General features: G+C 32.7%; 1 protein-coding gene across 1 annotated transcript; it reads right to left on the bottom strand.

Moving 5' to 3' along the window:
* Positions 1-3,994: 3,994 nt before the first annotated feature.
* LOC124933877 (probable LRR receptor-like serine/threonine-protein kinase At1g06840) lies at positions 3,995-20,753 on the bottom strand. Its single transcript, XM_047474319.1, has 21 exons — positions 20,632-20,753; positions 20,371-20,474; positions 20,074-20,224; positions 19,895-19,966; positions 19,748-19,819; positions 19,491-19,634; positions 19,347-19,418; positions 19,200-19,271; positions 15,811-15,885; positions 15,468-15,536; positions 15,064-15,132; positions 14,912-14,983; positions 14,752-14,832; positions 11,349-11,417; positions 10,733-11,238; positions 10,319-10,477; positions 8,884-9,167; positions 8,731-8,782; positions 8,077-8,327; positions 4,764-4,898; positions 3,995-4,536 (listed from the first exon to the last, which is right to left on the bottom strand). Exons 2-21 carry the CDS (start codon positions 20,465-20,467, stop codon positions 4,189-4,191), a joined length of 2,850 nt encoding a protein of 949 aa, XP_047330275.1. The 5' UTR covers positions 20,468-20,474; positions 20,632-20,753; the 3' UTR covers positions 3,995-4,188.
* Positions 20,754-27,643: the final 6,890 nt, after the last annotated feature.

Below are 27,643 nucleotides of genomic sequence, written 5' to 3'. Positions count from 1 at the left end.
TTTAGAAATCCTCTAGCCCGGAATGCCAAGATACCCCCTTCGGCCATTGAAGTATTCGATCTTTGATTCGAACTACATGAGAACCTAATTACCTACTCACATGGATATGAAACGAGTAATCTTTAAGACTGAATCTTAAACAAAAGACCGTTTTAGATGCAAAGCGAGTTTGAATACCTCCTTAAGCATTCGTGCAAAAAATTATATATTTAGTTCCTTCTTGTATCTTGTGGATTGTTAAAATCTTTTAGACTTTAGAAGGTTTTATTGGAATTCAAACCTTAGTCTCAAAGCTGATCAAATTAGGTAAATTGTCTGACTTCTAAAAAATAACGATGAATAGAGAGATTGATTTGAAACTCTAAGCAATTGAGTAAAAAGAAATCAATGAGCAAAGTATTCATGATAAAGTTAAGACAGTGAGAACATGACTAGGCAATATCATTAGGTATGTTAATCTGTCAGATATACCAATGATACTTCAACAAGAAAATAACAAAAAAGACAATGGTCACTTCTGTGAGGTTGAAGTTTTGAAATCACAACTAGGCAATCTCGCTATGTGTGCCGATTCGACCAGATACACTCTAGTTGTAAAAAATATCATAATGGTTACAGTTTTGAAATCATTGTTGGACAATTTCACTAGACGTATCGATTCAACTAAACACCCCGAGTATAATCTCTCTCAAGCTAAGATTTTTGAAGATTTCTCTCTAAAAAATGTACGAGAGTAGATGAAATTCAGAAAATGTCAAGCCTAAAAGATGAACAGCACGAAAGATTGGAATCTTCAACAAGAGTCAAACTTTAATTATCAATAACCATTTTTAAAAACAATCACGGACATACGATTATGAATTTAATCTGAGTAATTTATTTTGTATTGAGAAAAAAAGTAAGTAAATCAGACCTCCTCTTAAATGGTTTAGCAATTTTCAAGAGTCTTATAACACTGAAGATGTTTCGGTGTAGAGCCAATCATGCGACGATGAGATCAAATTATTCACTAACTTTTAAGGCAAGAAAGCAAAATGCATTGTTCTTCACCAAGAAAATTTTCAAGCTTGCATTCATTTAGCCTAGAGCTAATCATGCATTTTGCCTAATGGATTTCCAAAACACTGGTGAGTTTTGAATTTCTAAACATTCATTCATTGTTACGAGTCATGGCTAAAAATGCATTAAAACCCCATGGACATAGAGGCCAAATATGCATTCATGCATCAAAGGATCGAAACTCCCAATTTTTTATTGGGATATTTTTCTGACTCATACCAAATATCTTGATACCAAATTTGGAGAGTTTTCAAACCCTGTTGTGAGGATATCTCTAGTCAGCGCTTGTAATTTGATACCACATATTTCTCCCCAATGAGTGTCTCTTGACGAGCCAATGTAACTTGTGAGATTCGAGCAAAATGCTTTTGTAACCAGATCTATCTCAAACCTAGACGTAAACTTAAATTGTTGATGTTTAAGAGAGAGCTCGTAAAAGAAAAATGCCCAAACTCGGAACCATATTGTCAACAAAGGCGACATCTCGTCTCAATTAGAGGTTGAGTGAGAGAATTTAATGTCTCAAAATGAAAAAAAATCAAGTCAAGCAAGACGGTGTTAGTTGAGATACGAAAAACAATATTATTGTTCATGTAGACTCTTGTCTAATTTGTTAAAACAAGAACAAAGTGTTTGATTCTATGAGATACCTCATTTATCAATAAAATAGGCCAAAGAAAAAGAAAAGAAAATACTCATAGATGTTGGGGTATTGAAATTACCATTTGTTGTTCATCTAGACTCTTGTCTAATTTTCCAAAGTAAGAACAATGATGTATCAATTCTATCAAATAAAGGTCGTAGAGTCCAAAGCACGCTGACCTCTGAATCTAAGAAGTGATACTAAACCTCATGGTGCATGGTTGAAAGATTACGCATAATCTAAACCTTCAAACAATGTTCGAGCAAACAAATCCATCGAAGACAACTCGGAGAAAAACGTCTCGGCGATAGACAAGTCCCTAAATTGATGGCATTGATCTCGAAGAACGCTAGTTGCACACAGTCTCTTCTAAATACATTTTAAAGAAAGATGTACGAAACTGATTTCTGAAGAAGTTTTAAAGTGACAAAACGTCGGAAAAGAGCTGAAAATACGCTAACACCTAGAAAGTTAAACGAATTTATCTTTTGACCCAAATGCAAATAAAAATAGACAAAATTTACTTCAATCAAACGAGATTGGTTCAATGCGAATTTTCTTTTAAACATCAATCGAACGCGATTGCTTTAATTTAACACTCCTCTTAAACTCCAATCGAACGCGATTGGTTTAATGAAAAACATTCATTTTTAAACTTCAATTGAATGCAATTGGTTTAATAATGAAACAAACCTTCAGCTTTAATCGAGCGTGATTGGTTTATTTATTCGTATAACATCAATCGAACTTGATTAGTTCAATGCGATTTTTCCCTTAAACTTCAATCGAACGCGATAGATTTAATTCAAAACTCCTCTTAAACTCTAATCGAACGCGATTGGTTTAATGAGAAAACATTCATTTTAAAACTTCAGTTGAACGCAATTGGTTTAAGAATGTGTACGCGCTTTAATTATGCTCAACCTATGCTTTTTCTTTTCTCTATACGCATTAATCTTTTTCATCTATCTCTTCAAATGTCCCATTTTTGTAAGGACTGTTTGTACCATCTAAAAATGGTTGGTCTCGTGCGCAATTCAACATCACATTACATCATCGAAAGTCGAATGTTAAAATTTAATCATATTTTTAAAATTTAACAAAAGTTAACAAAGATGTTTTTACATTGTCCTATTCAAATAAGACAAGCATTGAGCTCGTGTACATCACATCTTTGTAACTAGATGGTGGTTGATGTGGCTCTGCGTTTTTGGATGCTTCAGCAGATTAAAAAAAAGGTCCTTGTTTGTTAATTAACTACTTTGACTGGGGGCTTGATCCGGGGACCTTGTTTCCCTTACGCTTCCGTCTGTCCGTTAGCTGCTAGGACTTATTTGATTTGGATGGGTTTGACCTGATTGATGATGTCTATTTAATATGAGAAATGATAGAGAACGAGAAATATATGACAGAATTTATAGGGAAATGATGTGGCATTTTGTAAATAGATTAAAAATTTGACAATTCTTTCTCCTATTAAGTTTTCAATCCACTTACAAGATTACACATTATTTTCTTATAAATTACTGTCATATATTTCCCACTCTCTATCATTTCCCATTTAATATATATATATATATATATATATATATATATATATATATATATATATATATATATATATATATATATATATATATATATATTTTATATCTGCAAGAAAGATAAACATAATTTATTTTAGAATTCATTTAATTTAAATAATTACAGTTCCTTTAATTTATATTTTAGGCTTTAATTTAATTTAGATAATTTAAGCATCTTTATTTTAATTTTAAATTGTTCAAATTTTAAATTATTTTGAAATTTTAAATTATTTTGGAACCGTTGTATTCGTTGGTTTCAAACAAATTATTTATTTAAATTTTGTGCAATAAGTCCTTATAAAAATATTTTTCTAAAATTAATTGTCTCCAAATTATTTTTAAAAGTGTACAAACCAGGTATACAGTATTTATGAAATTAGACAATTTAATAACTACTCACTAAACTGGACCTATACAAGGTTCACATTTTTGTGTTACTTTTTTTACCATTTTTTTTTGAAAATGGTAGATGCAATAATATCTAGACAAAAATTAATTAAGCCATCCCAAAAATATGAAATAATTTTTTTTTCTTTAATTTCTACTCTTCTTAATATTTACTGAATCACCTAACAATAGTAAGGTATAGGCTTCATTGATCTGGGTTTTTATTTTGAAATAAACTTTTTGTTTTTCTTCTAAATCATAAATGATCAAATAAATGTACTTTGATAGTTTTAAGAAAGAAATGAATTATGATAATCGAGAAGAAGGCCTAAGAGTCTTGACAATTTTATATTTACTATTTTATACAACCACAATATGTTTCTCTTAACAATAGCTACAATTGCATACAAAAAAAGTTAACTGTGACTAAATATCAAACTTAATATTCCACCTACAGTATGCTATAGTTACAGAGATGAATAAATATACAATGATGATTGAAAAATGTATTTATTACCTGGGTAAGAGACTAGGAAGGGTGGTTCCACTAACAAGATCACTGCCTGAGATATCAGTTGATAAATCACGATTTTTAATTCCCGATGCCAATGATGAATGAGGAGTAATTGAATTGCTAGAATAAGGTTCTGATGTGGAGTCGACATCAGATTCCTGTGGTGTCATGGCCCATATACTTTCTAGAATCTGGACCACCTCTGTAATAGTCGGACGATCATTGGTCTCATCTTGACAACATGCTAGGGCTAAGACCACAAAATCCTCCACACATTCAGATGGATATGACCCCATTTTATCATCTATTATCGAAGAAATTGTACCGGCTCGATGTGCATGGTTCACCTAATGCAGTTCAACAATGCATCATATTTTTATTTTTGGTATTGCCATAAAAGTGCAACATTCAATATGAGGAGATTAGGTTTAAATGGTAAGCTAAGGCCTTGTTTGATCTTGAGGTTATTTTTAAAAAATGGGTTTCTGAAAGAAAAAGAAAAAAATCTTCCTATTTGTTTATTGTTTATTCTATTTATTTGTTTTCAAATTGAAGAAGAATGAACTAATAATACCTCACGAACTATGTTTTTGCCATGTGAGATTGGATGCATTCCTGTCAGAAGCTCCAAAAATACAACACCAAGGCTGTAAACATCACTTTTGAATGTCAGCTTGTGGGTGAGGAAGTATTCGGGATCTAGATAACCCTGCAATGAGACAATAGTAGTTATACTAAAGATTAGAAAGCAATCATTTTTTTTAATATAGAATTCTTGAATTTTGTAGAATATTAAGATTTTAAGAATAAAAAGTTATAATATTATTCAAATATTAATTTATAATTTATATTTTATATGAGAATGTGTGATATATAAAAGACATTTAATACAATAAAAAGAAATGGCAACAAAAAAAAAAAGTGTTAGAGTATAAGTTAAGTAATCTGTTTAGTGCAAGTAAGTTGCATCAATATCAATGACGAGAGATATAATTCAACCTTCCTTCAAGTTGGGTAGTAGATATTAAGAATGTCCAACTTGCAACATAATTCATAGAAATTCAACTTTGTAATGTAAAGGAGTGAAATGGACCATTCATTGACGTTTTAAAAAATGAAATGATGATCAATTTTAATGTGTTTGGTTTTTCATCATGAATCATATTCTTTGCAATATTGATTGTGGTTTGATTATCACACATAATTTGAATGGGTTCATTATGAGGCAATCATAACTCTTCAAGGATGCGGCGTATCAAAATTCTTTCACAGATTTCGAGTGCAAGAGAACGATACTCGACTTCAACTTTATTCCGAGCGATAAAAAAATGTTATAAGGACATATATTTTTGTATTTGACTAAACTACTACGAACTTAGTTTATCAATGAAATCGTTACATCCTTTCATTGTGACACTTGCCAAATTGTGAAACATATTTGCCATATTTGCCAAGCAGTGCATACAAATCTCTAAACTATTCTCACAAATTCGTAGTGATGTGTGGGTACCCACCCGCACCAACTCTTTAAATGATAGTTGGTGGTTTGTGTTCTTTAACGTCGACTACACTCGACTTGCTTTTCTATTTTTGAAGAAAAAATTGCAAGTTTGTCAAATCTTTGAAGACTTTTCGTCTTAATCCAAAATCAATAACAAGCCTTCAAAAGCAATAACAGGAATGCATTAATATCTTCCAAACTCGATGACTTCCTAACATCAAGGGGCATAATTTATCTAAGCTCTTGTGCTCTCACTCCCAACAAAATGGAGTCGCTGAAAGAGAAAAATATTTCTCTTCGGGGTATATTGGACTCCAATGCATGCACCCAAATTATATTAGGGTACTTATGCTTCATCATTAGTCATATGTCATCTTGCATCCTCCAATTTCAATGCCGAATTGAAACCTTATTAAAAATCAGCGACGGTAAGCGGCACCTCCCACTGAAAGTTGAGAATGTTTTGCAGACAGACCCACATGTCTCTGGCAAGGTCGCAACGTAGAAGAATATGATCGATAGTTTTCTCATTCTTCTTACATAGACAACACCTACTGGCCAAATGCATCCTTTTTTTAAAAGTTTGACGGTAGTTAAAACTCTCCCATGAATTGCTTCCCACGCAAAAAATGAAATCATAAAAGGGATTTTGGATTTCCACACTTCCTTCCAAAGGAATCGAGTTGGTGCCCCTTAGATGGTCGCATGGTAGATAACACTAGTCTATAGAAGTCAACCACTCTTGTTTTCGTTTTATTAGACATCTCATATAAGTCCTGAAATGATTCAACCAATTTCCCCTTAGGATGCCACGTGTCATTCCAGAAATCAATTTTCTTTCTGTTTCCCACTGAGAAGGAGAGGAGAGGAGAGGGTAAAGAGTCTTCCACATCCTTGTAATGTGCCCCCATATGCTATTACTCTTGTGAGATCTCCCTGAAAGAGGCATCCATTCATTATCACGAAGTGCATACTTGGCAATGACAACATTTTTCAAAAGACTGTCTTTGATTCCAAGACCACCTTCAGATATGCTAAGTTTTGTAATGTCCCACCTGACCAGATGAGTGACCCTTGTAGAGTTAGTGTTACCCTAGAGAAAATTTCTCATGATGGATTCAATTTTGTTTGTCATAAAAACTGGGATAGGGAAGAGGGACATAGTGAAAGTGGAGATTGTGGCAAGAGAGCTCTTCACGAGAACAAATTTGCCGCCCTTTGAGAGAAGTTGTTCTTCCAAAGAGTCAATCTGGCCTCCAACTAGTCTTGGATCTAAGAGGAAAGCCCAAGTACTTAGAAGGAAGATGGCCAATTTTGAATCCCAAAATGTCAGCCAATGCATGTGTGTTTGGGATGTCACCAATAAAAATAAAGCTCTGACTTGTCTCTATTAATCTTGAGTCTCGAACACGCCTCAAAGATGATGAGGATCTTCCTAAGAGCATGTTGGTCATTGGAAGTGGGCTCTACAAGACAAAGTGTATCATCTGCAAAAAGAAGATGAGTGATGAAGTTAGCCCATCTCGATGTTCCCAAATTTATCCCTGTGAAGATCCTTGCGGTGGATGCCCTCTCAAAAAGCTTAGATAATCCTTCCATGGAGATAGTAAGCAAAAGAGGTGAAAGAGGATCCCGTCTAAGACCCCTTGAGCTCTTAAATAACCTGCAAACTTCACCGTTAATAAGGATAGAGAACCTGGGTTCAAAGACATGTTTAGATCCACTTTTCCCCGAAGCCCATCTTTTTGAGGATAAAAAGAAGGAAGTCCCAGTTGACATGATCGAAAGCTTTCTCGATGTCTAATTTGCAAAGGCAACCCCTCTCCTTTTTTCGAATAACGGAGTCTATGCACTCGTTTGCGATGAGTGAAGCATTAGAGATCTGTCTTTCTTGAACAAAAGCCATCTGATTATGGGAGATAAGGTTCTGCAAGAGGACTTTGAGCCTATTTACAATGGTTTTAGCCAGAATCTTGAGAAACTAGAAACAAGCTAATAGGCCTGCAGTGTTTGAGCTCTCTCGCTCCATGAATCTTTCTAATAAGAACAATAAAACTAGAGTTCCAACTTTTTTAAAAAGATGCCGTTTAGTGAAAATGCTTGAACGATCTTAAGTATTTTTTTCACTTGAAAAGTACCCTTTCCTCGGCGGAATCTGTCTCTTTTTAAGTTCATACAATAAAAATAGATACTCTAGATAGGCATTTCTAGTGTGCATGATGCATTTGTTTTGTTCATATTCATGTGTAGTTAAACACATACATTGAAAGAGTAGAGACTAATAGCTCAGTGGTAGTCTTAAAATCAAGTCATTAAGGTTATATGTTCGAAAATAAAATATCTATATTGAAATGTATAATGATAAATAAGAGGAATTTATTCTTACCGGAGTCCCCCTCACAATTGTAGATACATGTTCAAGTAAAGTTCCGTCAACATCGGGAACTGGTCCCAGTCGTGAAAGTCCAAAATCTGCAACTTTAGCGATAAATCTGGAATCCAACAATATGTTGCTAGTCTTGATATCACGATGAAATATTGGAGGATTGGCTTCAGTGTGGAGGTATAGTATGCCCTTGGCTGCACCAAGTGCAATCCTCAATCTCATAGCAAAACCCAAAGGTACTTTTGACTTTCCTATGGTCCAAATGCAGGGTGACGACATTAATAACAAGATAAATGGCCAAGTAATCCTATATCTACATAGCATATTTTGTAATTCTAAGAGCTTGTTTCATGTGAGTTATTTGAAAAAAAAATAGGTTATGAAATAAAAATCTTGTTTGATAAAATAATTAAATTATTAAAATATTCCTTTGTATTTAAAATTTGAATTCTATAAAAAAAAATTACAGACTATTTTGGTATTTAAGTTGATAAATTAAGTGATTTGATAGTTGAAAAAATAGGTAATGTGAAAGATGTTTTTTGAGTAGCCGAAATAACCCAAGATCAAACAAGCTCTAAGTGAAAATGTGAATGGGAAGAGGCAGAAAATGAAAAGATAAATTGTGAAAATAAAGCATCAAGGAAATTATACCAGATAAGTGATCTCTTAGGGTACCATTGGGCATGAACTCATAAACTAGCATCTGAATGTAAAAGAAGGGAATAAAAGTGAAGTTATCAAACACCTTCTCTTTTGAGTGTTTAGAAAATGACTATTTGTTGCACTCAGAATAAGTAGATGTACCTGTTCACCTTCTTCATCACAACAGCCAATCAAAGTCACAAGATTTCGATGATGCAACCTTGAAAGTAGTTCTATTTCAGTGAAAAACTCTTTCTGCCCCTGCAGAGAGCCTGCTTGAGCACGTTTTATAGCAACCATGGTTCCATCAAATAGATTACCCTTGAAGACTTTCCCATACCCTCCTTGTCCAACTTGATTGGAGCTATCAAAGTTGTGTGTGGCTGATGCCAGCTCACGATAAGTATATTCTTTTACCCCGTCAATCTTAATGTTCATCTTAGACACTGCAGAACATGGAATAGGTCATAATCTTATGGTAGTAACGTGTTAAAAATGAGAATTAAATACTTTATAGATATTTATTTGTAGATAATGAGGCCTAGTTATTGTTAGATTAGAATGCTCCAGAGACTATCTCTATTGGAATTTGAGATATTTACATTTGAAATAAGCCATGTAATAAAGACATCTTTATTCAATCATGTGTTAATCTCTATGGATATGAAAGGTGTTTATTAAATCTGATTAATTAAGTATGCGATATAAAAGTAGTATTGAAGACAATTGTGATGGGATGACAATTGTTGGACTATTATAGTATGTTATAATGTTTCTATTTGAAGAATTAAGATCACAAATCCCATAAGGAATATGTCCGTTGAGATCTAATCAAGGAAGAAGTTCTTTAACTTGAACAGATTGAGCGGATTGATTGAAATCAGGATAAATTAGAGGATACTAATTTATTTAATTTTATTTCATTATCACAGTCTTAGATGGAAGGATATATAATGTCCAATGTACATGTTTATTCATTAAGGTCATCACATGTATATACATAGTTAGGTGAGAAAACGAAGACAACCCTTATATTGATAATAAGCACTTGCACAAGATCTAGGGATGTTTATTAGGAATGTCCAAAACGAAGACAACCCTTATATAGAGGGATAATTTATAGAGGAGAAGATGTTAACAACATTCTTATTTTCTGAATGTTTTATCCCCAACTAACGATGGTTTCTTTATACCCACCTTGTGCTACCCTTACCCTTTATGGACCTGTCCTAACAGCATTCCAGTCTTTTTCATTTCCTAACTACCCATGTGCCACTAACAACCTTACCAACTGAGCCCTTTTAGGGCATTTCTATCTGACATATTGTAATGTATCAGACTCATTCAAACATGTTTCACTACAAAGAATTAAAGGGATTAAAACATTTTAAATACCTATTATGTGTTTCACATTGTAAATACATTCAGAAATAGACAAAAGATAACAGGAAAAATTGTCTCTTTACAAATATTTCTGAAATAAAGTAGGAAAGTGGAACAGTTACAGAGCAGTAATTCAACTAATAGCTTCAAATTATTGGAATAAAATAGAAAGCTTTCTTTGTCTTTGCTACCTTGAGACAAGTAAGAGACTTACATAGACGCCTTTTTGAAACTGCACGATGTTTCTTCATGTATACTCTCAATATAAGAATCGACACGATTGCAGAAAATATAACTGCACCAGAAACTGTTCCAAGTATGATACCAGCTAGTGCACCCTTATTAATTCCAGATGTTGGAGGCAAGGAAATCACTAAAACAAATTTGTAAATAGAGTTAAGTCATTAATCAAAATATACACAACATTCGAAGTACAACTGTACTAAAGAGACATGTGCATAATATCATTGATTCTAATTAAATGCATCAATTCTAATTAATCACTTGAAAATCTTCAGTCAGGAAACTTTGGGAGAATGTTTCAGGGCTCAGCTATGAAAAAAATGATCAAATGCAGAGGATGAGTAAAGCTTTAGATGGAATGTCAGATAAGATTTAAGAAACAAACCATTTGCATAAGGGCCCAACAATGTGAAGTTGAGAAGTTCATAAGGTCCAAAAAGATCACTGTGATTAATATTCCACCTAGTGAACTTGCCACGAATTCGCATAACCTCACTTGAATTGAATTCATGTGTAAGGTTATTAATGTTAAGGGGAAAGATCTTCAAAAACATACTCAGTCGAGAGCCTTCTTCCCACATTGCTGAAGAAATATTAAGCTGATAAAAAGTTAGACTGAGACTACTAGTAAGGTACTGCTCAAAGGTGTGAACATGTGGGACAAAATCTGAAAATCCAGGACTTTTCAACCGATATCCAACAAGCAAAGGTGCAGCACAGAAGCAAGTTCCAGAAAGAGGTGCTGGAGCATATTCATAATAGAGTGGGCATGCAAATGGAGGGCAACCAATAGCAGAGTTTGTTGAGACATTAAAATTGTTGAAATCTCTATTCTGAGTTTGACAGAACTGGATCAAGCTTCCATTTGAACATATAGGATTCCCATCAAGCCTGAAAATGTTAAGCCAAAACACCAGATTACTCTACACAACTGCAATATTCTTATCATTAAGAAGTTGAGTTCAAAAGAAGAAAAAATTCAATCTTCTTCAACAACTAACCTAACAGTGCCATTGGAAGGTAGATCCAGACTACCAGAAATATTTGTCAGCAAGTTGTTCTGCAAATCCCTATCACAACAGTCGCAAGAAGACATCAAAACATTATAGCATATAGCCTACTAGGAACTGCACGTGCAAACATAATCATCAGAGCGTTGGAAAAAATGTAAAATCTCTTTAGTTGGTTGTTGGACATGCAAAGTGTTTTATTTATTTTTTGTGGGCAAAGGAGTCCGACAAGCTTGTTGTAACAAACTCCAAGGATTTTCTTAGACCCAAAAAAGTGATTATTTAATCGTGGAAATGTCATGTCAGGTGTAATTGTATATCATAATGAAAACTATAGCATGGTGCACTATTTGTTTTTTCTAATTTTTTTTTAGAACGCTCGGTTCCGCAACTCTTTCTATTCACGCGGGTTAAGCATATAGCGGTTAGAATTTGTTTGAATAAAATGTTGGTTATTTTTTAATTAGTTGGTTAGACTAAGTTGATACTATTCTAAGTAGTGGGTTAGTGTTTGACAGTTTATTTAGTAGTGGGTTAGTGTTTGGCAGTTTATTTAGTAGTAAGTTAGTGTTAGGCAGTTTCCTTATTAGTTAGTGTTTTCTATTTTGTAGGACAACAGTTATTTTCTGTACTATTTAAGACCTACTTTTTTATTAATATTATCATGAGTTTGAAAAGGTTATTGATTACTATTTTACAATTGGTATCAGAGCCAGGCTCAACTATCAGAATCAAAGAGAGTTTGATTTATAATCGAAAGGAGCGAAGTAAGATGCATTCGATTCACAAGGATGGACGAAAAGAACGACAGCAACCTCGCAAGATTACCTACTTTCACGGGTCAGCACTATGACCACTAGAATGATTTGTTGGAAAATTTGCTTAGGACAGAGGGGATGTGGCATCTAATCGAAAAAAATGTTGAAGAACACGCAGAGGCAGACCGTCTAAGCGAAACTCAAATTGAAGAACTGAAGAACAAGGATTGCAAAGTGAAATACTTCTTCTTCCTAGCAATCGACAGAGTTACTTTTGAACAAATCTTGGGTATACAGACAGTGACTACGCAGGAGATGTTGATGATCGTAGAAGCACATCGGGTATGTTTTTATGATGGGAGGAGGAGCTGTAGCATGGTCATCTAAAAAACAACCAATTGTTACACTTTCCTCTACTGAAGCTGAATTGGTGGCAGACACTTCTACAGTATGTCAAGTACAATGGATGAGAAGAATTTTGCAAAAACTCCATCAGTCACAATCCAAATGCATTACAGTTTTTTGTGATAATATTTCCACAATAAAATTGTCTAAAAATGTTGTTTTGCATGGAAGGAGCAAGCACATTGACACTCAATATCACTTTATCAGAGATTTATCCAATGAGAGTTTGATAAACCTTGTTCATTGCAGGACTGAAGAACAGTTGGCTGATATTATGACAAAGACTTTGAAAATTGGAGACTTTTGAAGATTTGAGAAGTTTGATGGGTGTCACTAAAAGTTAAATTAGAATACAATCTAGTTTAAGGGAGGGATTTGTTTGAATAAAATGTTGGTTATTTTTTAATTAGTTGGTTAGACTATGTTGATACTATTCTAAGTAGTGGGTTAGTGTTTGGCAGTTTATTTAGTAGTGGGTTAGTGTTTGACAGTTTATTTAGTAGTGGGTTAGTGTTCGTGTTTGATAGTTTTCTTAATAGTTAGTGTTTGCTATTTTGTAGGACAGCAGTTATTTGCTGTACTATTTAAGACCTACTTTTTTTATTAATATTATCATGAGTTTGAAAAGGTTATTGATTACTATTTTACAATAATATGCAAATACACTCAACCAATTTAACCAGACGCCTAATGTGCTTGAACTGGAACGCGACTTCTTCCATGTCCTGAGACTAGCGCCGACTCACTCGTCTATGGAAAAATCGGGACGAAATCAGAAAACAGGAACGACTAATTCCAATCGCATAATTGATCGCAATTGTGTGAATATCGCAAACTCATATTCACGATCGCGCCAAAACAATATACATTTCTGCGACGATCTTCATCTTTTGCGGAACTTCTTCTTCTTCATGTGAAGTCTCCCGTTTCAATACGTAATCTCCTCTAACTCTTGTCGATTTCACTTGTAAACTATTTCTAAGCAGCGACTACGGAGGTCCGGAAGTTGTGGATGACTCAAATACAAATCTGGCTATAAACCTCAATTTGAACACATTATTTTGCCAAGAACGAGCTCTGATCCCACTACTATAGACTCAATTATACTTCTATAGTAGGTAACTCAAGAATAGGGCAGTACCAAACTGCAGACAAGTTAGAGTTTAGATGAGTAGAGAATAAGAAATCGATTACAGTACCTACAATCCGATAAAAGAGATGAGAATTGAATAGGAGAGATTAGAGTAAAAGTAGAGAGAATAGAAATTATCATGAAGACTTAACAAAGTAGCTTAGCCTTAAATGTTTTTTCCCTGCCCGTTGCAATTCCTGTCAAGCCCAACTATTTTTGCTTTATTCTGTTACTAATAATTGCTACCGTATTTTTCGTCTTTATTCTATTAACTACTACTAGTGACTATAATAGTGCATTAGTTCTAATATCCTTTCCCCTTGTAACATCTTCCTATTGAATTACTCATTACTCTTAGGAAAAGTGTTAGGTCATATACAAATCATTAATTATCAAAATTTCTTCCATACAAACGTCTATCGAAGACATATCGGGCATGCAGACAAAGTCAGAATATCTATAAAAATGTGTCATCTCCTTCTTCTAGTCTAGCGGCAACAAAAGGTCAATATCCCGAGCCTCCTTGAGAGATCCTGGATTCGAGCCCGTCAAGCGGCAAATTATGCGCTTGGTTAAATGGTTAAGTGTGTTTATGGGCTATGTGCTTAACCTCTTCCGGACACATTTTTTTAGAAACGTGTCATCGATGAGGAGATAACACTAAAATTGATAACATTAAATTGACCGTCACTTCATTTTTTAAAACATCAATAAAGGGTCTATTTCACCCCTCTACGTTATGCCAAACAATCAAATGTTAACATATTCACCAAACTCTCCAAAGTCGAATTTTGACACTATGTGGCAACTTAGACACTCTCAATATCTATTACTCAACTTGTGGAGTAGTGTAGAATTATCTCTCTTCCTTGGAATTGGTGCACCTAATTTACATTCAACACACTACTCTATTTATATTCAATGCATGTATTGCTTGTTGTTATTACTTTACTTTTATTGTACTCAATGTACTTTATATACCACACTACTCATGTAATCACAAATTCATATAATTTAATAATATTATTATACTTTCACTCTCAAAAGCTCAATTTTCTACACATATCTTCCATGAGCAGATGAATCTTATACAACTTACACAAGAAGTCTGATAAGTCCGTTTCTATTTTGCCAGATTGAAGATGGAACAGAACCATTCAACGAATTGTTCCCAAGAGACCTACAGAAAAGCACTATGTTAGTCGTGAAACAAGGATACCAAATGAACATTAAAGATTATAAATTTCAAGAGTACTAACAGTCTTTCTAGACGAGGAAGAGCAGAAAAGTTAGTTGAAATGATCCCATTTAGATTGTTGTACGACAAAACACTGCATTAAACCAACTGTGTCATGAATTAATGTGCCAACAAAGTCAATAATACAACTGAAGAACGCGTCATGGTTCTTACACAGTCGTCATATTCTCCGAGAGCGTTTTCTGCGGTATGGAACCGCTAAGCTGGTTTCCACTAAGGTCTCTGCATCATGAACTGTCATTTTTAGTATAGAAATGCCCACATTGACAATAAAATGTAGGATATATGAAGGAGATTGAAATAATTGCTTCCAGCTCATATCAAAGAAGATTTCCACCTTGGTTCATATAAAACCTAAGTAATATCGTCTCAAGTTTAAGTTAAATTTAAAAAGTCCATGTGTTTAACAACCAGTGAAATACTATAAGTTTTATATAAGCAACTGAAAGAGCAAGAAACTGCAGTCTTCACCTTTCATTAAGGTATCAATGAAAGAGAGAGAAGATTTAATGTTTGGAAAGTCATAGGTTTGATATTGTAAAAAGCATCAAACGTACATGTAAGCAAGTCTTGGTATCCTGCTAAGATCTGGAATGGGTCCTTGTAGGTTGCAGTTTTTGAGACTCCTGGCACAAGAAATAACACTAGTTTACATTAACTTCCATAGCTTGAAAAAGAATTATTTATGCAGATTGATGAACTGCTGAAGAATGTTTTCCAAGATTGACAAATGATATAAGTAAGAGTTTATCCTTGTTGTTTGATGCGCTTAATTATTATGTGAGTGTATCGACCTGATGGTGACTGTGTATTAAGAGATACTGATAGATGAGGGAAGAGAATAACGATGATAATGATATAATAAACTGAGATTTAACTCAAGAACCACATGCAACATACATTTTCAACAGCTTTTCCATATTTCCATAAGAAGATGGTATAACACTCCCATTGAAGTTATTGTTGTCCAGTTGCCTGCCAAAAGAACCACAGAGAAAGGAAAACAAAATGTTGCCCTTTAGACTTAACAGTTAACACGAATGAAAGAGAAGAATCAAATAGTTTCAAGCATAATGAATAACATCCATTGTCAATTATATCTTCTATCTTGAACCAGCATATGTGTTATATTTTGAGAAGAAATTACAGTAACTTATTTAACTAGTGAATATATAGTTATTTCTAAAGGGAGATAAATGATAGACCCTAATCTGGAAAAAAGATAAGATACATGTTAAGGTTTCATAGAAAGAAGACAGAGTAAAAAGTTGGGACTGATGAACCCTTGAAAGACTAAACACACATAGTCCAGACTCAAACGGAGGACACGTGACTCAATCCTAATTCCAAATAGTTCAGCCGATTCTTATTTTAATTAGTAATGGGTCTTAGATTAGTTAGCCAACTTATAGAATTTCAATATTAAAAGCTAACTGATATGTTAGCCCACACCCAGAATGAGTATTATAAATAGACACACAAGTTAAAGGAGATTAGTTTAGTTTTGACTGAATTTGGTTGTCTCATCTTCAATTTCGATTATCTCTTCTTCCCCTAATCTATATATATATAATGATGCTTAATTTTTAAAGTGTCCGGATTGCCGGGTCGAGAGCTGTGGTTAATTTGGATACTTGGGTCGGATTGTGGGTTGACCCGTTTTTAAATTTAAAACGGTTAAAAATAAAATTAAAAATGCTAGAGGAATGTTTCGAACTTGCAACCTAACAAAATAAGTACAACTCTTTAACCAACTAGGCTACAAAGACTTTATATTTTAAATTCAACACCAAATTTGATAAACGCGGGACGTTTATATTAATATAAGTTCAACTTTTTAACTAGCTAATATATAATGATGTTGAGTAAATGGATACTTGGTTCGGATTGTGGGTTGACCCACCCATAAACTTAAAACGGTTAAAAATAAAATTAAAAATGTTATCTGTAATTTTTTTTACGGTGTTTTATATTATTACTCGTGCAAATGCACGGGCTAAATGCTAGTTATTATTGTAACTATTGTATTTTTTCATTCTCATAGGGAGTCAATAAATAAAGACACTATTTTCTTTAATGTTCAGTTACACGATTAAAACAACGATTCTGGCAGTTTAAAGTATTCATTTAGGAGTTTAACAAGTTTGGATTATGACCACTTTTTCTCTCTTATAATTATAGTTCAAGAATTAATGAAAAAGCATAAATTAATAAATATTGTAAACACTAAAATTCTGTTTCTCCTATCTATAAATATTAAATAATTATTTTAAATAAGTTCAAAATAAATAAATTTAAGATCAAATCAAAATAATTAATTAGGATCATTACTTCTGATAACTAATTCAGATTCGAATTAACCCATATGCTCCCATTTTTAATAAGATTCCAGCTAAAAGAATTAAAACTAAAAAAATTAAAATTAAGATAAGATAAAAATAAATAATTTAAGATAAATGTTGTACTTATTTTATCCTAAATTAATTAGAGGGTTCAAATAAATTAAATAAATAATTTGAGATACATGTTATATCCATTTATCCCAAATTAATTATTTATAAAACCCAAAATATAAATAAATTAAAAATAGACAAAATCAATAATTATGTCAATTTAAATATTTTGTAAGTTAAAAATAAAGTCAAAAGAGTGAAGAAAAAAATCAATTTCAAACAAGTTTTAAGGCTGAAAAAGGGATGTGATCCAGCAGTAGAAATCAAAGAAAACAACTGCAGCAGATCACGCGACCATCGGATGAACTAACACGCGGACTAACATCGTTAGCCCAAACACGGACGGAACGTAAGACACTGACGGAACGCTGCGCCTAAACGAGCGTTCGCGATTTGGCCCGAAACGACGTCATTTCAACCCTGGTTTGTCTTCTTTCTTGCTAGGAACAGGATGAACATCGTCCGAAACTTTTGAAGTATGTTTACAAAAAAATAAAAATTCAAAAATCTGAAAAATCCAGTTTGAATTGGTTAAGACTGATAGTCAGTGTTCATGTTATGGTTCAAATCGGTTTTAACATGTTTAAGGAGTTATTAGTAAGCTTCTAACATTGAATTAGAACCTTAAAACCAAAAATCCAATTTTCACCGAAGAAACTGTTCATAACTGATTTGACCCTTTTCCGACCGAATGATGTTTCAGAATGATGACTATCTTGTTCTACCCGAAGAAACAAAGCTTCCCATTTCCTTGGATTAAAGAATGGAGGAGTGTGGCCAAATATTTTCCTAGCTTCAAAGGGGATGATGTAGAAGAGTGGATAATTAGACTCGAGCAGTTCTTTTATGTTGACAACACCTTAATCGAATGATAAGCCTACAAAAACATGTTTCAATTCTATGGAGAAGCTCACGCATGGTTAGTTTCCTACAACAGTCAAAGAAATTTGGGTGTTGTGTTTAATTGGGCAGAATTAACAAGAGGTATTATTCAAGAATTTGGATCAAATCTACCATGATAGTAGAGAAATCATCGATCCATCGAAAAAGAAGGTGAGCGTCAAGAAATCGAATTTATTTTCTACCAAAGAAGGTAAATAGTTTAAAGAAACGTTGTTTAACATGGTGGGTCAGTCTAAACTTAGTTAGTCCACCTATAGATTTTCAATATTAAAAGCTCATTGATATGTTAGCCCACACCCGGAATGAATATTATATATAGACACAAGTTAGAGGACATTAGTGGTTGATTAGTTTAGGGCTTTAGGCTTAAAGACTAGATTTTGTTAGTCTCATCTCTAATTCTGGTTATCTCTTCTTCTCCCTAATTCTGATTGTAACTATTGTAATTTCTCATCCCCATTAGGGGTCAATCAATAAAGTCACTATTTTCTCTTAATGTTTGTGTCATTCTATAATTGGCTTGCATCGGGATGGTGCGTGGACAACATGAGAGCTTGTTACATGTGGGGTTATTTGAATGTCATGTAATCAAAATGTTGTTTGATGGAAAAGTAGGTTTTTTGGATTATTTGGGTTAAATTACTAAAACGTTATTTTGTATTTAAAATTATAATTTTATAAAAATTAAAGTAAGGGTATTTTAGTTAATGAAGTGATTTGATAATTGAAATGATAGGTGATGTGAGTGAGATTTTTTTATAATAAAAACACAATTAATCCAAGATTAAACAAGCTCTTAATGACTCACTGAAAACAACATGAGACTCAACATGAATTTCAGGCAAGAACAACTCTACCGTACTCAATCAAAGTGGCAACATCCAACAATAAGTAAACAATGATGATATGATATATAAAGCCAAGGAAACATACAGGATCCGAAGCTCCGTGAGATTTGCAAGCTCGGGTGGAAGATATCCTGATAATTTATTGTTGTCAAGCAACCTGAACTTTCAACACTGTTAGAATCTTTCAATGCATTCACAATTTATCAGGAGACATAAGAAAAAACTGACTTACAAGTGAACAAGATTAGGCAGTCTAGATAGTTCAGGTGGAATTTGTCCACTAAGCGAATTGTTGTTCATATGGCTACCAAGAGAATATGATTGTAATGCAGCTTAAATTAGGAAAACAATGAGCTAGTAGTGTTAATGCCCTTACAGGTGCTTTGTCTTGTTCAAGTTTGCAAATGAAATAGGTATTTGTCCAGAAATGTTATTCTCATCTATTTGAATTCTGTCCAAGTTCGGAAGGAAGCCAATTTCATCGGGTATTGGCCCAGAAAGTTGATTTCCATTCAGAAGCCTACAAAAAGCAGAGGAATCAATAAAATATGAGAAATCTGGAGATAAGTGAATCTCCACATTATTAAAATAGGAGAAATGCAAGTATCCAGCAGTTGTGTTAGAAATACTTACAAGAGTTCTAAAGATGCAATATTGCCAATCTCTTTTGGTATATTACCAGTTATTTTGTTCCACATAACATCCCTGTTGGGAAAAGAATACGCAAGGTAAATATTGAACTATGATGGTAGAGTTACAAGGAGAGGCAAGCTAGCTTACAAAATTTGAAGATAAGATAGACGCCCAAGCTCTGGAGATAAAGTGCCTGATAAATTCATATTTAGCAGTTGCCTGCATAAAAATATGTTTACTGCCTCATGTTATTTTGCTATGATTGACCAAGAATACCTAACTCTTCTTTATCAAACTTGAGAAAAATCAAAGCTGAAAAAACATACAGTTCTTTGACATGTAGATAGCTATCATTCATAGTCATATTGTAGCAATTGACTCCGGTCCAATTTGACGTACAAGGATCATTGCGATCCCAGTTACTGAGATTTCTATTTTGATCAATCAAGCTTCTCCTAATGTTGAGCAATGCACGAACTGCATAAAAAAATTTGTATTGGTGTCAAAATCACTCAATATAATTGCTGGATTATTGAATATTATTCAACTAGTGGCAGATCCCCATTTAATAAGACAGCAAAATTAAATACATGAACAAGAAATTAACCCAATTGAAGCAATACCTTCTTGAGGATCCGTGACTTGGCCATGTACATAAGACAAAGATAACAAAACCCATAAATACGATCCAAGCAACCAAACCCTTGACCAAGAGGACATGATTATGCTGCAAATTTATATAAAACTTTCCCTTAAATACGCAAGAAGAATATCTGAAAGACTGAAACAACTGATTTCGGACTCTAAAAGAAGCAATTATAATTCTGGAAGCTAAAGGTGAAAAGATAATAGATTTGCAGTAAACGAGATTCCAAATGTTTGACCTGACACAAAAGACGCTAAAGGGTGTTGGAAATCGTTGACGGATTGGTGAACAACCTTGAAGAAAAAAGACGAAACTGCAAGGACGGAGGAAGTCGAGTTGTGCTGATTATTGCGCCTGAAAAAAGCGAACGATGAGGAATTGAGAAAGAATGTGGAGAACTTTGACTGGTCGCCATGACGGGAGATTTATAGACGAGCATCATGACAGCGACAATTATGAGAGCAGCCATTTTTTCAACTTTTGGTTAAAGAGATGATAGCTTTGACTTTGCCTTTGCCGCATATGCTGATATGCATACGCTTCTTTAGCTAAAAAGTGTCTATTTTTATTATGAAATGATTGAGTGATGGGATTAGGTAAAGGTAAGAATCATTATTTATTCTCTCATTCTTCAAATTTTTTCCTTTATTTAGTTAGGTTATTCAATCTTTATTCCCTTCTTCAAATTTCCTCATTTTCACTACTTTTTCTTGATTTTGAAGTAACTTGTTTGAAGTGATTTCATATTTTACCATATCCCTTTAAACAATTTAATAGTTAATTAAAGGTTAAAAAAAAACTAATAGATAGATCATTATCAATTGGAAGGATTTTCTCACTTTACTTTATTTCTCTCTAGAACTCTATTGTCGGTCTAAATAATTTTAGTGAATTGTTCTGATGATTTATCTAATAATTTAAATTTTTATAGAGAAAACAAGCAATACTTTAATAATACAACCAGATTTTTATAGTAAACATGAATACAAAATCAGCTAATGAAAAGTCAACAAAAGTATACAAAAGTTTACAATGCATCCGAGAAAGTTCTTGTAACAAAAAAAATCATCTCTATGGGAAATTATGAAAGTTAATGGAAACACAACGGTCCGGTGATCAAAAAAAAAATACAACATATTCTCTTTCACTTTCAATAAAGAGGATGATCGAAACAACTTTATAAAAAAAAAACTTCTTGGGTGATCGACAACCAACTGATAATAACAAAGGAATGGGTGAAGATGACCTAGGGGTGGAGAAAATTATCGATATTAAAGGTATATCGAAAATACCGTACCGTAATATATCGAAAATATCGACTTTTAAGGTATACCGAAAAAAATGTAAGGTATAATACCGATACCGTAATTATTGGTACGGTAAAGATATGAGATTTTTAAAAGTTAATATATATATATATATAAGTTAATATATATATATATAATACTTATAAGGAAATAATTAAATAGATTTGAAATTAATTTAATTATAAAAATATAATTTTTCAATAATATTAAAATATAATTATACTGAAATATTATTTAATATATGTAATCTCTATCTTACCGATGGGATTGATTTTTTTTAAAAATTAATATATTTTTTAGGTATCAAAGATATAATACCGATACCGTACCAAAATTAAGGTAAGGTAAATGTATGAATTTTTTGTATACCGAAATTAAGGTATATCGAAACAAGGTATACCGAAATCAAGGTAAGGTAAAAATGTATGCATTTTTTAAATACCGAAATTTTAAGTAAGGTATAAGGTATGGATAAAATATTAAGGTATACCGTACCGACCCACCCCTAAGATGACCTGATTCAAGACATTTACTTCACAAAAACTCCCATCTGGATGCAGATCCATGGTCTCACACAAAGACTAACTACAAAAGAATCTAGTAGAAGAATATTAAAGAATATCAGCCTAGTAATAAAAATCGATACCAAATCTTTTCATGGAAAAGGCATCTCAAACTTTGTTAGACTAAAATTCGAAATAGATGTCACTTTATTGATCCAGGAAGGCATGAAAATAATTAGAGATGAAAAATCAAGTATTTGGATAACATTTAAGTACAAAAAACTCGAAGATGTATGTTTCGGATGTAGTGTAATATGGCACGACTAGAAAAAAATGCAACAATCATTCAAAATCTTCGTAAGACTTTTGGATAAAAGCATATTCTACAAGTCATATTCTAGATTATGCCAAAATAAGCCTCCATGATCTAACATATCAATTTTCTCTAATAGGAAATGAGTTATCTGCACGGAATATGGGAGAAGATAAAATAACACTTGGAGATGAAGAGACGAGAACTTTTAAAAACAATTAAAGATGAAATAATAGAATGAGGTGTGTTATCTAATTAAGCCATATGTTTTATTTAAACTTGACACAATCATTTTAAAAAAAACCTCTATTAATATTCTAAAAGATACTAAATGGATTTACAAAAAAAATTAAGAAATAAAAAATATCAAGGAGAATTTAGTAGGTTTATTATGGGAAATACAATTGAGGTAAATATGAACTAACATGTGGATGAGCTAAAATAGAAGGTTTGTGTTGCCACAATAAACCCACCATCCCAAATTTTAACCAAGGGCATTTACAATCCAAAATTATTTGTGTTATTCCTAATACAATCATATATAAAGGAGGGAACCAATCTGATACATAAACAATGTTTTTAATGTAATACCTCACAAAATACTGCAATGAGACTTTAAACCATTATACAAAAGTTATGTAACTAGATAATGTAGCTGAAGCGAGATCAAACAAGAGAAAAATGGAAACTTTATCAAAAATAACACTCAAAGATCAAAACTCGAGACAAATACAATAATAATAACAGTGCGACTTCAATACATTATAATAAAGAAAGTAAAACAATTGAATATGGGAAGAAAAAAGGAACAATACATTTCAAACATTGAAACGAAGATTTGTGGAGACATTGAACAAAAAGTTATATGCCTATTAGTAACAAGAATGAAGAAAGACAAAGTTCAAGAAATAGCAAGGAAAGTCCGAATTCCCAACTCAAAAATTTTACCTTCAATTGAAATGGTTGGAGGGGTAGCAGTGTTCTGGTCAAACAACATTAACATCTCATTCAATTATTTTACACAATTCATTATTGACAGTGATGTCCAATGTTCTGGGTTCAAGGATATACGGAGATTATATTTTTATCTATGGTTGACTTAAAGAGATGGACAAACAAAAAAATATAAAAAACAATCGAATCAACAATATATTCAAGCACTAAACCATGGTTGATAACTGAAGATTTTAATGAGACAATGTATATATCTGATAATGCTACATAAGAGCAAATTCATTACTCACGTATGTCCAGATTTAGGGAGTTTATAAATACATGGAATCTTACAGAAATGTCACATGGAGGTAGTTTGTATACCTGGTTTAATGTTAGAGAAGGAAATTAAAATGTGAGGAAAACTCTCGATAGATATTTTCACAATACAAAATGGAGAGAAACCTATCCACAAGCATCATTTTTTTCTTATCCATTACTAGGTTATGACCATTCTTCTTTTAAACTCACACTCAATGGTATCAACTATAATCAACAATACTCATTTAAATTTGAATCATTTTAGCTTGATTATGAATCATTTATTATTTCTGTAAAAAAATCATTAGTTTTCTTATGGTTCTATCTCTGGTCTCTCTTTATTAGAAAAAAAATTCAGACACATGTGAGAATACTTAAAGACTGGAAGAGACATAACACCATAAATAATAATAAATCGATCAAACATTTACAAACTGGTATCATCAAGCTCCAAAACTCGTCACCAACTGAACTTCCTCTACAAGAAATCTAAGAAATGAAAAATCAACTAAAGAAATTATGGAACAATAAAAAAATAGTTGGAAAGACAAAGAAAGAATCCAATACCTTAAATCTAGTGATAAAAACTCAAAGTTCTTCCACGTTATTCCATATGGAAGCATTTTGAATGAAACAAGGATTCATGAATGTGGGGTGTCATGCTAGTTCTCTTTAATTCAAAAAAATCGCAGTTGGAATTTTATTTTATTTTATTATAACACGATCCTAGGACCAGACCCCGATCAAAACCCATCTAGGTCACCATAATCTAACAATCTCCACCTTAGGACGGATCTAGTATGTCAAAAGAAAATTTGATCTTCAAAATATAGATAATAGCCATAACAGTCTCCACCTTTTCCAAAAACCCTATGGGCTTCAACAACCAAAACCAACTAAGTTCGAGCAATGCACAAACTTAGCAATGAGAGCGCATTTTTCATCATATCAGCAGGATTATCAATAGTACTAATTTTGCTCACATTAACATCATCACAAGAAATAACATCACGTATAAAATGATATCGCACATCAATGTGTTTCGTTAGAAAAATATCATTTTGACTATCATAAAAGACTATCGTCATCTATCAAACCTTCTTGAATTCCCCGAATAGTCCTCTCAGCTAAATAACTTCTTTACAAGCTTCAGTAATGACAATGTATTATGCCTCTGTAGTAGACAAAGCGAGGGTACTTTATATTGTAGCTTTCAAACTAATTGCACAACCGCCAATACAAAAAAACCTGCAAACGACCTTCTTCTATCAAGATCGCCAGCATAATCAGAGTTGACATAACCGACAACTCCATCTCTAGTTCTACCAAACTTTAGGTGAACATCCGTTAAACCTTTCAAATAACATAAAATCCACTAAACTTCTCTCCAATACTCTTTACCTAAATTTATCAGGTATCTTTTAGTGTTAACTTCTTTACAAAATAAGTCAAATCTAATTGAGTACAAACCATTGCATACATAAGTGAACTAATTGCATTGAAATATGGAGATTGTAACAAATACTCGATATCCTCATCAGACTAAGGTGACATAGTTGAAGAGAGTTTAAAGTGAGTTATAAATAGAGAACTCACATGACTAACATAAAAAGTGTTGAGCATATAAAGAATTTTTAAGTAGACAAAACTATCAAAATCACTTCTCTTGAAGGTATAAAGTGATCATAAAAGAGTTGAAACTTTTATACCACTGCATTGACGATTGCTTTAAACCATAAATGAATTTCTTCAAATAAAAAATATAATCATCTTCTCTTAAGATTGTAAATCATTTAGGTTGATGCATATATATGTCTTCATCTAAAATTCCATGTAGAAATACGCTCTTCACATCTAGATGCTCAAGATCTAAAATATGCATCACCACAATGTCAAGTAATACTTGAATCAAAATATATTTCACAATCGGAAAAACACGTTAGTAAAATCAATCCCTAAAATTTGACTATAACCTTTCGCAACCAGTCTCGCTTTAAACATTGTATCTTCAATGCCAAGTGTACCTTCCTTTCTTTTATACACCCACTTATAACGAATAACCTTCTTTCCAACGGGTACTTTTACAAGGTTCCACGTACCATTCTTATAAAGAGATTCCTTATCTTCTTACATGATAGTTATCCCCTTATCAAAGTCATCACAAGTGACTGTATCAGAATATGAAAAGGTTTTTCATAAGAATCACTAGTAGAATAAGTGTTTTTAATGACCAACATTAACCACGACAAATATTTACCGTAGTTAATAATATTTATTAGTGTTGGCGATCAATTCGCCGTGGTTAATAATAATTATTGGTGTCAGCCATTTAATGCCGACACTAATAAATGTTATTAACCACAGTTTTCATTGTATTCGCCGTAGCTAATATTTTGGCTTTCCCGCCACACTTCCACTATTATTATTAACCACGGTTTTATGATGAACGTCGTGGCTAAAAGTCATGTTTCCCAACGCTTTCCCGCCTTTTTTAGAGAATATTAATAGCCATGGCGATAACATAATGCCGTGATTAATAAAATTTTTTATTAATCACATTTTTATGATAATGCCGTGACTAATAATTTTTTTTATTAATCACGGCTTTATGATAATGCCGTCCCTAATAATCGTCCATCGATAAATTCCTTAATATTGATTATTAAGGATGACATTATCATAAATCTGTGGTTAATAAAAATATTATTAACAACAACTATATGCTAACACCGTCCCTAATAATTGTCCACCGAGATATTCTTGAATATTAATTATTAAGGACGACATTCGCATAAAGTCATGGTTAATAATCTTTTATTAACCACAACTTTATGCGAACACCGTCTTTAATAATTAATATTCAGACTATTAGCGACCCACCGAAAAATATCGTTGCTGATAATCTTTGTAAAATCATTTTCGAGGCCTATAAATAGAATGCTTTCGTTTCTCTCCATAAGGAATTTGAGATAGATTCTCCTAAATTACTGATTTGCTTCAAACCAATATACTATTAGGGTTCATTTGAGATATTCTTCAATTTATTAAAATGAAATTTAAGATATCTAAGAATGGACCCGATTGCATATTGGTTAGAAGCTCATTAGTTGAAGATTACAAGGAAAAACCAATTTCTACAGTCACTTAGGAACTTCCTTACAAAATTTTCTCAATGATCATCAATCTCTTCTTCGACATCTCCATCATCTTTGATTAATTAAAGATGGAGATTTCGAATAAGAGATTTCCTAAACTATTAATTTCCTTCAAACCAATATGCAATCTGTGTTCGATCATTTGAGATATTCTTCAATTTATTAAAAGGAAATTGAAGATATCCAAGAATGGACACGGTTGCATATTAGTTAGAAACTCATTGGTTGAAGATCATAAGGAGAAATCAATTCCTGTAGTGACTTAGCACGTTCCTTACATAATTTTCTCAATGATCATCAATTTGTTCTTCAAAATTTTCAAGAAGAGTCTAATTGTCTATTGATGAAACCACTTCTCCTAAATTACTAATTTCCTTCAAACCAATTTGCAATATGGGTTCATTTGAGATATTCTTCAATTTGTTATAAGGAAATTGAAGATATCTAAGAAGAACCCGATTGTATATTGGTTAGAAATTAAATTGTTGAAGATCGTCAGGAGAAACCAATTACTGTAGTCACTTAGCACGTTCCTTATAGATTTTTTTGAGAGAATGTGGTGTTACACGTTTGAAGATTGATTTTTTTGTAAAACACATAATTAACAAGATAATAAAAAAAATGATATGATATGATGTAGGACTCAATGATTCTTTTGTTGATTCATAAGGTGTAACCATTTAGGGTGGAGAGGTGCCTTTAGATTTCGGCCATTGAA

This window comes from Impatiens glandulifera, chromosome 4 (genome assembly GCF_907164915.1).
Source record: "Impatiens glandulifera chromosome 4, dImpGla2.1, whole genome shotgun sequence".
Taxonomy (NCBI): Eukaryota; Viridiplantae; Streptophyta; class Magnoliopsida; order Ericales; family Balsaminaceae; genus Impatiens; species Impatiens glandulifera.
This window is presented reverse-complemented; position numbering and strand designations above follow the sequence as displayed.

Coding starts and splice junctions, on each gene's coding strand:
- LOC124933877 (XM_047474319.1), bottom strand. CDS start 20,467: ATGTCCTCTTGGTCAAGGGTTTGGTTGCTTGGATCGTATTTATGGGTT. Junction 19,967..20,073: donor TATCTACATGTCAAAGAACT/GTATGTTTTTTC, acceptor ATTTTTATGCAG/GCAACTGCTAAATATGAATT. Junction 8,783..8,883: donor GTGATGAAGAAGGTGAACAG/GTACATCTACTT, acceptor TTTTACATTCAG/ATGCTAGTTTATGAGTTCAT.